This window comes from Mustelus asterias, chromosome 25, assembly GCF_964213995.1.
Source record: "Mustelus asterias chromosome 25, sMusAst1.hap1.1, whole genome shotgun sequence".
NCBI classification, from domain to species: domain Eukaryota; kingdom Metazoa; phylum Chordata; class Chondrichthyes; order Carcharhiniformes; family Triakidae; genus Mustelus; species Mustelus asterias.
The window spans coordinates 12,870,699-12,884,332 of NC_135825.1; the positions used below are offsets into that span (position 1 = coordinate 12,870,699).

Here is a 13,634-nt window from a genome sequence, read left to right on the forward strand (position 1 = left end):
CCTTTCCATTTATACTCTTACAAACCAAAAATCATATTTCACCCAAGCCTCTTTTATTCATTCATTCACGGGATGTGTCTAAAACAGCGTTTATTGCCCATCCCTAATTATCCTTGAGAAGGTGGTGTTGAGCTGCCTTCTTCAACTGCTGCAGCCTATGTGGTGTACGTACACCCACAGTGCTGTTAGGGAGGGAGTTCCAGGATTGAGCCAGTGACAGTGAAGGAACGGCGACAGATTCCCCAGTCTGGATGGTGTGTGTTTTGGAGGGAAGCTTGTAAGTGGTGGTGTTCCCATGCACCTGCTTCCCTCCTCCTTCTAGGTGTTAGATGTTGCAGATTTGGAAGGAGATTTAATTCAATGCTGTGTGTCTCCATAGTAACATTGTAATAGATCGAGGGCGACTCAATGTGGCTTGAACCAATAAAGGCTTTATTGCCAACAATACGGATATATATATATATATATATACAACAAGGTCAGGCTGAATTACAATGTGACTCTACTACTCGGCTCCCTGGCTCCATCTGCGAGACGTTTCTCAACCCATGATATGCACCCTCTTGCTGATTGGCTCAGCTTCCGGCCTTCACAATCCATGGGGTCCGGCGGGATCACGTGGCTCTCGGGAACGCCTTTCCCCTTAAAGGGTCACACTGCCACAAAAATATCCCTAACTTCTGTTGGTATCCAGAGAAACAGAACTAGAATTCTATAAGACACATGAGCACGCGAGTAATACACACACACACACACACACAGCTTCATTTACAAATTCCCCCTCGTTCCAAACCATATCTACCATACCTGAACTCAACAAGATTCCCCCATTCCCCAAACAACCTCCACCTTAAACAAATCCATCAGCAAAATGTTGTTACCACCCAATATCAGAAGGGTGATCCAGTCTGGAAAGTGGTTCACCGAAGACAGAGAAACTGCCTTTCTGAAGGTTTCTGCATTAAGTTAACTGTAAGACTTTAGAAGTGGCCTCTCTTATTAGCTAGCTTGATGTGAGATGTTACCCTGGCCTCCTTGTGACATGTTAAAACCGACCTTCCTGTGACATGTTAAAAATGGCCTTCCTGTGACATGTTAAAACCGACCTTCCTGTGACGTGTTAAAACTGACTTTCCTGTGACATGTTAAAACCGACCTTCCTGTGACATGTTAAAACTGACTTTCCTGTGACGTGTTAAAACCGACCTTCCTGTGACATGTTAAAACTGACTTTCCTGTGACGTGTTAAAACTGGCCTCACTGCTTCTGCGGGAGTTGTCAATTATACCCTGGCTATCTTTGATTCTGCTCACTGTATAATGGACTGTCTGTCTCTCCCACATTCCTTGACCCTCGACAATTAGGATCTGTATGCCACCCCTGATGCTACAGATATCTCAGTAAACCACTTCCTGATAACAGGGCCATTTACGTCTGAACTTATCTAGATGGTTGGTAGGGAACACATCTCATCAGCCCGTTTGAATGTGGGTTCCTGCTGTTGCCAGGCAGATTCTTCCCATTTTGCTAGGGGCACTGCCCCCGATCACCCAGGAGGCTTAAATGGTCTCCACTCCCACTGCCGAGGCAACCACATCTGGTGCCCATTGCTGGGGAACCGTACGTGATCCTCGCAAGTAAGGACCTCGACTAGTGGCAAGGTAAGGGCAAGTGAGCCCAGACAATACCGTGTGGCACTCACTAATTACTCACTCACGCCGCCCTCCCCCCTCCCCCCTCCCCAACCCCCCATCCAGACACCACTCCCCCACTCCTGGATTGCGCCAGTCTTCTTCCCTCATGGGCCCAGTGCAGGAAGGTGGGATTACAAAGTGAGCCTGGGTGTCCTCGGGCTGGCATGGACAAGATGGGCCAAATGACCTACTTCTGTGCTGTAATTTTTCGATGGTTCTGTCCTCCCCCCGTTTCCCACTTCCTCCTCCCTCTACCCCCCCTCTCCTCCACCCCACTCTTCTTCTCTCCTCTCTCCATTCCCCCACTCCACGCCCAGGGCCACCGAGACTCACTCCTCCAATCCTGAATACAGCATAATAGTCATGCATACATTAATAAAATGAACTAAGAACTAATGGGGGTCTGATGGTGGTTTTGAACACTGTGGTGGACTTCAGTTGTGTTTGTTATGCCTGGACACATCCCCTGCCGGCTCGGCTCCTCCCCTTGTCACCTAGTATAAAGGTGGCTGTTTCCTCCCCCTTGTTCAGTTCGGGTCGGTCATCTGTTGGGATGTGCTCCTGGTTCTGTAATGAATAAAAGCCTACAGTTGTATTGGCACACAAGTAGTCTTTTGCCCTAATTGATAGCGCATCAAACGCCTAGAGTGATAGCTCTTTTGGACTAAATTTAAAAAATTAAGTCCAGCTATTATTTAATTCATTTCCTTGTGTTTTGGTGCAGGTTTTCTGAGCGAATTCGATGCCTTTGATCACATTTGATGTCAGTTGGTCATTTTTAGCGCAAAAATAATGTTAACATTTTCTTGTAGCTTCTGATCTCAATGGATGAGATTTAAACATTCTGGGGTTTACCATTGACCAGAATCTGAACTGGACTAGCCATGTAAACACTGTGGCTACTAGAGCAGGTCAAAGGCTAGGAATCCTGAGGTAAGTAACCCACCACCTGACTCCCCAAGGCCGACCATAGAACCATAGAAATGATGCAGCACAGAAGGGGGCCATTCAGCCCATCTTGTCCATGCCGACCCAAAGACATTCAGGTGCCCTTTCTAATCCCATCTTCATGCACACGGCCCATCGCCTGTAGCTTACAGCACTTAAGGTGCAGATCCAGGTACCTTTTAACGAGTTTAGGGTCTCTGCCTCCACCACCAACTCAGGCAGCGAATTCCATACCCACCATCTACAGGGCGCAAGTCAGAAGAGAGATGGAATACTCTCCATTTGCCTGGATGAGTGCAATGCCAACAACACTTAAGAAGCTCAAAGCAGCCCGCTTGATTGCTATCCCTTCCACAAAACACTCAATCCCTCCACCACCCATGAACAGTGGCAGCCATGCGTACCATCTACAAGATGCACTGCATGAACTTACCAAGACTCCTTAGGCGGTACCTTCCAAACCCACAACCACCACCATCTAGAAGGACAAGAGCAGCAGCTACCTGGAAACACCTTTCACCTGGAGATTCCCCTCCAAGTCACTCACCATCCTAATTTGGAAATATATTGCTGTTCCTTCACTGTCGCTGTGTCAAAATCCTGGAATTCCAGGATTTTGGAATTCTGGGTGTGGTGTACAGCACGGTGGGTGTACCTACACCAAAGAGGTGGGTCACCAACACCTTCTGAAGGGCAACTAGCGATGGGCAATAAAAGCCTATCTTCTATGTTTCTGTGTTTCTATAATAGGCTTGGAATTGGGTACATTCCATCAACTTTGAAAATTCACCCAAACCTGCTGGGCAATGTCACTGCAACTACAGAAAATAGAAATGGTTTTTATTAAACTTAGACCCAGACACCCACATCCTGGAAATGAATTTTTAAAAATCCATCCACGTGCACAGGGTTAAAATCAGGTCCAATGGTTTCATCAATGCAAACTAAAACACAAATTGCTTAGTGTACACCGGAAACTATACAGTGATACAGGACTCTTTCCAGTATAACAGGCCTGGTGTTTGGTACAATTGCTTCCGGCTTCAAACACTCATGGCCTTGGCCTCAAATGAGGGTGCAGTTGGTCCTGGGCAACATCCCAAAATGTGTATTCACAAATTGCCAGCCCATTTCTCAAACACTTCGGTTTAATATTGACTTTTTCTCCAAACTCCAATCGCGAACGTACAGGAGCCCTTTGAACTCAGTGGGCGAGATCTTAACTCATTCAAACCCCTCCACTTACACAGAGTTAAAATCAGACCCAATGGTTCTTGCAATGAAAGCTAAAACTCTGTTTGACCGACAAGCAATAAACTCACGTTGCTTCTAAGTCTTCAGTGTTCATCCAAAACTAGACCCAGTTCCTCCATATATTCAAGAGGTGGCTGGATATAGCACTTGAGGCGAATGGGATCAAAGGTTATGGGGAGAAAGCAGGATTAGGCTATTGAGTTGGACGATCAGCCATGGTCGTGATGAATGGCGGAACAGGCTCGAAGGGCCAAATGGCCTCCTCCCGCTCCTATCTTCGATGTTTCAAACAGGCCTGGGGTTGGGTACATTCCATCAACTTTGAAAATTCACCCAGACATGCTGAGCAATTTCACTGCAACTATAGAAAATAGAAATGGTTTTTATTAAACTTAGACCCAGACACTTCTGAAATTTCAAATTAAAGCTTTAGAATGAGCAAGAATTGAATACAGGAGCATTTAACAATTACACTGTGCTTTATGACTATAATCCTTTTCATACTTTAAAAACAGAAAACATTTTTGCAGCACAATGGCACAGTGGTTAGCATTGCTGCCTCACAACACCAGGGATTCGAGTTCGATTCCAGCCTCGGGTGACTGTGTGGAGTTTGCACGTTCTCCCTGTGTCTGCGTGGGTTTCCTTCGGGTGCTCCAGTTTCCTCCCACACTCCAAAGATGGTTAGGTAGATTTGCCGTGCCAAATTACCCCTTGGTGTACCAAGATGTGTGGGTTACGGGGATTAGTGGGGCAAATGGTGGGGGGAATGGAGATAGGAAGGGGGTGGGCCTGGGTAAGATGCTCTGCTGGGGAGCCAGTGCAGACTCGATGGGCCAAATGGCCTCTTCCTGCACTGGAGGGATTCTATTATTTTCAAAGTTTGGTTAATTTATAATACTTTGTGCAATGAAAAATGTTCAGTTTTTCATCATTTTGAACTTTTAATGACTCTTTTTCTCATTTATCAACAGGTAGATGGGAACCAATCCTATCAGAGGTCAGTGGTGTTGTGGGAAATGCCGCCACTATACCGTGTCTGTTCACGGACAAGGAGAGACTCTATAAGAAATTCTTGTGTAAAGCAACCTCTGTAAATAAATGTATTATTATTGCCAGGTCTGATGGAGTTCCAGAGAATCGGATTAATGGGAAAGTTTCAAACACTATTAATAATTCTCATAGTTTTACCGTTACCATGACTAACACAGACAAAGGCGATGAAGGAGAGTATTGGTGTGGAGCAGAAAAAATCAATGACATAAAGATCGTAGCGATGAAAAACTTGACAATTACTGAAGGTAAGGATCAATATAAACTTGTTATAATTCAATCAGTATTGTATAAAACTCACAAAACAATAACAGAGGCTGGCATGGTGGTGCAGTGGTTTGCACTGCTGCCTCACAGCACCAGGGACCCGGATTCCATTCCAGCCTCGGGTCACTGTCTGTGTGGAGTTTGCACATTCTCCCAGTGTCCGTGTGGGTTTCCTCTGGGTGCTCCGGTTTCCTCCCACACTCCAAAGATGTGCGGGTTAGGTTGATTGGCCATGCTAAATTGACCCAAGCGTCAGGGGGATTACCAGGGTTAATATGGGTTACGGGAATAGGGCCTCGGTGGGATTGTGGTCGGTACAGACTCGATGGGCCAAATGGTCTCCTCTGTACTGTCGGGATTCTATGATTCTTTGAACAATTGGTCAATGCTGTTGTTCATGTTTTACACAAGGCTATCACCCTATTTCATCTCAATCTTGCAGCATATTCTTCTATTCTTTTCCCCCTCAGTAAGTTCCTCTCGATTCCCCCGAAAAGTATCGACAATATTTGCCACAACTGCACCTTATGGTACAGGTAAACACAGAAACATAGGAAATGGGAGCAAGAGTATTCCTTCAGAATATCTCAGATTCACTAACCAAAAACCAGCAAAGTGCATAAGCTGGACATTTTTAAGATGCTCTGTGCACCAATTTTAACCGAGTAAGTGTTTTTTTAAACTTACCTGGACAATTCTGCCGAGGCACTGGGCTGGTCGTCATGTAGCTCTAGACTAGTTACCGGCTTCATCGCTTCATATTCCACTCCCTCCGCCACTCCAAGTGACCCTTACACCAGCCGACCCAGAGAGACATGAACCACCCGTGGCCTGAACCACCCGACCGCATTCCAGCAAGGTCTGAAACCCAGCAGGACTGGATTTGAGCGATTGCACCCAATTCCACATTGAACAAGTTCCACCTTCTAACCACTCTCTGGGTAAGGAGGTTAGAAACTTTCACTGATACGAATAACAACCACTAATAATAAAAATACATTGAAAGTTTATGCTATACCACACAGAATATTGTCTTTCCAACACTATTAGCCCCTTGTGAAACCCCCTCAGAAAACCAGCCTCCCACCCATTGACTCTGTCCACACTTCCCGCTGCTTCGGAAAAGCAGCCAAAGTTATCAAGGACCCCATGCACCCCGGGCATTCTCTCTTCCACCTTCTTCCATCGGGAAAAAGATACAAAAGTCTGAGCTCACATACCAGCCGAATCAAGAACAGCTTCTTCCCTGCTGCCATCAGACTTTTGAATGGACCTACTTCGTATTACGATGATCTTTCTCTACACCTGAGCAATGGTTGTAACACTACATTCTACATTCTCTCCTTCCCGTCACCATGTTAGGGATGCTTTGTCGGTCCAGCGCGCAAGAAACAATACTTTTCACTGCATGCTAATACATGTGACAATAATAAATCAAATCAAAACCTTCTCCTCAGCTCACTTTTCAATATGTTAGTTAAGGACACGGAAGTCCATTCAAAAAATCGCTGTTCATTCATCCTGTATTTGACCAATTGATGTAAGGAAACTTAACCAGCCAGTTTTCAGAATGAATTAAACCCCTGCGCCCCACCACCAACCTGCCATTCCCCCACTCACAACACCCAGGCTCACTTTCTATAAGTACTGTCTACTGAAGAGAATTGTGGTGGTTATCAGTTCTTCATTGAATTATTCATTCATGTTTATTTGCTACAATAGGAAATTCAGAAGTTTCCAACAATATCTCAAGGTAAGATTTGAATTTGCATCTTATAAATAACAATTGTTGAGCCATTCTGAATGAAGCCACAGTTGATAGATAATCCAGCTTCCCTCACAAGTCATGGTGAGCAATGCAATGTCTTTATATTACCACAGTCCAGATAGCGGCAATCTTGGTGCCATATTTTTCCTCAGGATTCTTCCATTGATTGTCTTCCCATTTAAGACACACAGCATCGAAGTCAGGGAGCAAAGTTCTTGCATGTCCTGGCAATAATCATTCAGTACAATAATATGTGAGGATCACATTGCAACTTTCTGCTGATTCCTTCCACCATGGAACACCCGTCACCTCAGCCCGGTGTTTCATTCATTCCCGGGATGTGGGCGCTGCTGACAGAGCCTGCATTTATTCCCAATCCCTAATTGCCCTTGAGAAAGAGTTGGTAAGTTGCCAACTTTCAACCCCTGCTGTCCATGTGATGTCGGTGCACCCACAATGTTATTCAGTGGAGAGGGTTTTGACCCAGAAAAGGTGAGGAAACCGTGATACACTTCCAATTCAAGTTAGCGTGGGAGTTAAAAGGGGAATTACAGGTGGCGCTGTCATGCCTGCTGCCCTTGTCTCTGTAAATGACGATGGTCACAGGTTTGGAAGGTCGTGTTGAAGAAGCCTCAGAAAGTTGCTGCAATGTATCCTCAACAACGAGATGTAATCTCACCAGAACATTGCTCAGCTCTCAGCTCAGGAGTAAGTAAATGAATTCCTCAAGTTGGTTCAATCTGTTGGAGATATTTTCCCTGTGCACACACAGCCCAATAACTCCGCAATGTGATTACACGTTGAAAATCAGCCCACAGCTTGTCCAAACTGTCTGTGCTTTCAATATGATGTTGCACACATTTTGGGGGGTTGAATATGGTCATAGAATTCCTGCAACACGGAAGACTCCATTTGGCCCATCAAATCAGCACCGACTCTCTGCCCTGTCCCATAAACCCATTCATCTACCATGGACAATCCATCTAACCTGCACACCTTGGACATTAAGGGGCAATTATAGTATGGCCAATCCATGTAACCTGCATATCTTTGGACTGTGGGAAGAAACCAGAGTACCTGAAGGACACGCAGACACGGGGAGAACGGGCAAACTCAACAGACAGTGACCCAAGCCGGGAATTGATCCCGGGTCCTTGGTGCTGTGAGGCAGCAGTGCGAACCACTGTGCCACCGTGTTTATCACACAGGTTTATCGCATAAACTTTGGGATAAGTTATCTTGTATTAATTATCGCTCCTTGTTTTGTCAGAGATGTTCTGTTGGAGATATGGGCGATATTCCGCTGGCTGCTCTTCAGTGCTCTGGTTGCTTGCACTGTTTCAGTCACATGCTATACGCATTTTGCAAAAGACCCAGGTATAATATTTTAAATCTGCTTCCTCTAATATTTATAGATATTTAACTTCAACCTAAAAGCTGAGGCACTTTGAAAGTTGCTGAAAAACACAGCAAAAAAATCCACAAGAAAATGACTCCTCTTCGAGAAATCTAATGTGGGGGTAGGGCCTGGGTGGGATTGTGGTCGGTGCAGACTCGATGGGCCGAATGCCCTCCTTCTGCACTGTAGGGTTTCTATGATTTCTATTCTATGATTTCTAACCGAATGAACCATTATCACCAGGCCAGTGTTAGAACAAGAACTGCTGGAGTGAATTTTATGTTTGTTAATAGAAAGGATAAAATGTCAGTTCATCTGCAGTTTTTGGTTTACACGTGGGAGTCCAAGATGGGAAAATTCCAAGTAGGCAGTGGATACAAAGCACTCAGTTTCATTCAATGTTTATTTAAAATGCACGCTTGTGGACAAAGGTGGCCATAAGACCATAAGAAACAGGAACAGGAGAAGGCTGTTCGGCCCCTCAAGCCTGCTCCACCAATCAAAAGGATCATGGCTGATCCCAACATTCCTCATGTCCACTTTCCTGCCCTTCCCCGTAACCCGTAATTCCTTTACTGATCAAAAATCTATCTATCTCAGTCTTAAATATACTCAAGGACTCTGCCCCCACAGCTCTCTGTGACAAGGAGCTCCAAAGACTCACAGCCCTCTGAGAGAAGAAATTCCTCCTCATCTCAGTCTTAAGTTGGTGCCCCTTTATTCTGAGACCGTGCCCTCTGGCCCTAGACTCTCCCATGATGGGAAGCATTTTCTCAGCATTTACCCTGTCAAGCCCCTCAAGAATCCAAGATGACTCAATGGCCTGGAACATGGATAAATGAACACCAGCAGTGTTCCTGGATCAGAAACAGTTGGCGGAATTTTCCCGTCCGGCCGCCGTGGGAATCGGAGCAGGTGGCGGCGGACCATGCAAATCCCATTGACTTGGGGAGGGATTTTCCGGTCTTGGGGCGAGCGCGGCGGGAAAATCCCGCCCAGTATATTGCATTGTAGAACCTGGAACCCCAAGATGGGCGCCAGGGCTATGGGCACCGCACGCAAAATAGAAAGTTCCCCCTACCCCAGGAAACTTGAACAATATCACTGTTTGAGATTATGGCAAACACGCTTCAGCACTTATGTGAGGATATACCCAACCATTCCTTCGCCTATTTTTTTGCCAGTGTCTCTCAAAGTATTTCACTTCATCCATTTTCGACAGTCCAGTTGCTTAAATTAATTTCTCCTTCAGCTCCCCAGGTGAGCAAATGATGGGTTATGTGGAAACCTCAACCACAGAACATAAATGGATCAGAGCTTGATTCGAAGATTGCTCGGAAGATTGACTAATTCCTACACAAATGTCCAGAATATTCCCACTTGCTTTGAGAAGTTACTTTGCAATATTGCAGTATTTTATACTTTATGACAATCTGAAATGCTTTGTACCGCCTCCAGAAATTGTGTGCAAACTCCTTTTATTCCAATAAAAAATAGATAAACTTTCTTGATATTTTTATTTTAAGGAGTCAAGTTGTTTTTTGCCATGGTCACAAATGTCTAAGTTTTAACGTTTATTTATTAGTGTCGCAAGTAGGCTTACACTAACAATGCAATGAAGTTACTGTGGAAGTCCCCTCATCGCTCTCACTCTCACTCCCCTGCCAGGAGTATTTCTCTCCAGCCGGGTTTAGCATCGTTCCCCACTTGAGGGGAGCCGGTGGCCCGACCCACTCAAGTGAAGAGCAGCCATCGAGGCCCCCCACAGGATCGGGTGCAGTGGGGGGGGGGAGTTACCCCTGGGCATTGCCACCTTGGCAGTGCCAACCTGGCCCCTGGAAATGCCCAAGTGGCAAAGTGCCATGCCCAGGGGGCTTCTTGGCACTGCTCACCGGGTATAGAGCAGGGACAAGGGGAGGGGCCTATTGGGGGTGGGGCCTGATGGGAGGGGACCTCAGGGGGGAAGGAGGGGCGATCTGTGAAGGTGGGGGGTCGCGTTGCAACTTTGCACTTTAGGCTGACAGAGGGAGGGAGGCCAGCTATTGGGGCTGGCCAGCAGGGTGGGAGGGGGCAGCCTGCTGGGTGGGTCGGGGCTGCAGAGAGAGGGACAGGACTGCGGGGAGGGGGTGTCGGGGCTGCGGGGAGGGGGGGAAAGGGATGGATCAGGAGATCGGGGCTGCCGGGATTGGGTGGGGGTGGGGGGAGTGGTGGTTCGAGCCTGGTCCAAGCATGTTGGGGTGGCCAGCAATCGGGCCATGGGCGGCAGGTGTGGGGGCGGGTGATGTGTGGCGGGGGGGTTGCGGGGCTGTCCAGCAATCAGGCGGCCGGCAGTGCGGGTCCACGACAGATGCATCAATCTCTGCTCTGACCGATCAGCGTATGCACAGTGGCCCGCTCAGCGCTACGCTGCCGGCCTCTCCAACGGGAATAGGCACCGCCCACTGATTTTCAGTGTGATTCATGCGAGTGCACTCTGCAATGCACAATGTGGGAGATTCATTTGGAAACTCCCGCTGAAAAATCCAGCGGGATTTGCTCCAGTTTTTACGTGAATTCAACAATTAGATATTTTTGGGGAGAATCACCCCCGACTCATCCCAAAGGTTTCAGAGATGCAAACTGAAAGCAAAACAAATCATACGATGTTGGTAAAAGTGCTCCCCGGAAAGTTCTTGAAGGTTCCCAAGAGAATTCCCAAGCGGGCAGACACAAATTGATGGAGACGCCTCACCCGGTTGTAGCACCACAGAGGGTTCAGCAAAACCTGGCTGACGCCTGAGGGCAGTAATGTCCCAGGGAACATGGAATAGATTGGGTGAAAATCCCTCCCTGAGGTAAGTGGAGAAGGGGAGATGCCATACCCGAAGACAAACAGCACCTTGTGAAAACCACGGGGGAAATAAAAGTCTGTAGAATTACCCACTAAAATATCACAGGGCAAAGTTCAAATTTCTAATCTCACTCAACCCAACAATGCACCTTCATAACCCACTGAGGACAACATGCAGGGGATGAACTCAAATGTCTCACAAGGATTTAAAAATAATTAATTGCCCAACAGCGCGCGACAAATAAGTGGAATATTTCTGGCGACAGAGGTGGTCTGCCATTGGCTGTTGGTGGGATCTTCCAGTCTTGCCAATGTCTGCAGTGTTTTCGATGCACCACTGATGTGCGACAATCAAGCACGAGGTACAAGGCTTCAGCGATTGAAGGCTTTTATTGACAAACAATGGAACTATTTAAACACGAGTACACCATTCCAGACTGGAGGGGTCCCGCCTGAGCAGAGGGTCTTATACCTCTCCCCAGGAGGCGGGGCCCGACCGGGATGTGCCATAACAGCATCCACCACAGGTATATTAATCCCACAGTGTAAACACCCTAACCCAACAACAACATTATAACAACCCCACAGTGTCAACACCCTAACCCAACAGTAACATTGGAATAACCCCACAGTGGTAACCAACGATGGTTCACCACAACCACATCTACCGCCCCCAGGATCGCACCGCGACTGGTGATCATCGGTGGGGCCGGAGAATCCCACTGGCGGAATGGCTGGAAAATTTATACATGGACCAGAAACAGAACAATGTATCTAAGGGGTTGTAAAAGCACAAATCAAAGGGTTAAACGAAAGCTTCCACGAGAAGTTCTTTAAGCACTAATATAAATTTGCATCGTGTAAGCACTGTCCTCCAACAGCCTGTGAAGTCCAATTCTTTCCAGCATTGCAGAATTAAGCTGGACACCCCATGAACCCACAACTCACCAGAAGCCATATGACTGCTTTTGATGGTTTCCCAAGCACTTCATCCATCAATGTTTCTTCTTTGAACAGTGGGAAATCGGTCTGTTTATTCTTCCCTGCTCTCTTTGTCTCTGGAGATTGATTCTGTTTCATCCACCTCCACCTCATCTCTCTCGAGCTTGTGGGAATTATTCAATCCAGCTTCACTCTGAGTGAGGAGGTTGTGAATCAATTCGTTGTCACTGGGCAGGGTGGCTGCTCCTCTGGCTTTGGAATCTCATTGTTCCTCCACATGAGCTTTAGGGTTGGACGAGAGGAGGTTTTTGAAATCCTCCAAAAGGATTATTTCACTTAATCCCTCAGACAAGCGGTCAGTTGTGAGAGCTCGCACCCTCCAGTGGCACAGTGTTTAGCACTGCTGCTCCACAACGCCAGGGACCTGGGTTTGATTCCCAGCTTGGGTCACTGTCTGTGTGGAGTTCACACGTTCTCCCCGTGTCTGCGTGGGTTTCCTCCGGGTGCTCCGGTTTCCACCCAAAGTCCAGAAGACATGTTGGTTTGGTGCATTGGCCATGCTAAATTCTCCCTCCATGTACCTGAACAGGTGCCGGAGTGTGGCGACTACGTGATTTTCACATTAACTTCATTGCAGTGTTAGTGTAAGCCAATTTGTGACATTAATAAATAAACTTTAAACATTTTAATTCTTTCAAATTCAAGGACGGTCACATGGATTTTTTGCACCAATTCCTAAATCTCTGATGGTGCTTCTGGTACTAACTGATCAGCTCAATCTAGCTCTTCACTGCTGTTGATATCTTGCAAAGCATTCTGCAGGCAGTCTGGAATAAACTGTGGGCACTTCGTCAACTAGCCAACCTGCATCAGGAGAGTCCAAGTCTCTGCCACCCACTTGAACCAATCAGCCAGCTTCTCGAAGGCTGTGAAGGAGGTTTCCACAGCATCATCGTCAAACCTGGGGGTGAATCAGAAATACTTCGAGAGGTCAAAGTGTGTCTCTGAGCTCCGGGGGGTTTAAATGACCAGTGGTGTCTTTTCTTTAATTCATTCGTGGGACATGGGTGTCGCTGGTTGGCCAGCATTTATTGCCCATCCCTAGTTGCCCTTGAGAAGGTGGTGGTGAGCTGCCTTCTTGAATCGCTGCAGTCCACGTGCTGTGGGTTGACCCACAATGCTGTTTGGGAGGGAATTCCAGGATTTTGACCCAGCGACTGCGAAGGAACGGTGATATATTTCCAAGTCAGGATGGTGAGTGGCTTGGAGGGGAACTTTCAGGTGGTGCTGTCCCCATGTATCTGCTGCTCTTGTCCTTCCAGGTGGAAGTGGTCGTGGGTTTGGAAGGTGCTGTCTAAGGATCTTTGATGAATTGCTGCAGTGTATTGTGTAGATGGTACACACTGCTGCTATTGAGCATCGGTGTTGTGGGGAGTGGGTGTTTGTGGATGTGGTGCCAATCAAGCGGTGTCTCTCCTG

The 13,634-nt window shown here is 46.9% G+C and overlaps 1 protein-coding gene across 1 annotated transcript in view; it reads left to right on the plus strand.

Moving 5' to 3' along the window:
- Positions 1–13,634, plus strand: part of LOC144511801 (polymeric immunoglobulin receptor-like) — a 103,214-nt gene that overhangs the window by 16,412 nt on the left and 73,168 nt on the right. Inside the window, exon 4 of the mRNA XM_078242137.1 lies at positions 4,871–5,197. Within this exon, the coding sequence (XP_078098263.1) occupies positions 4,871–5,197 (327 nt within the window). The remainder of the gene's footprint in view (positions 1–4,870; positions 5,198–13,634) is intronic.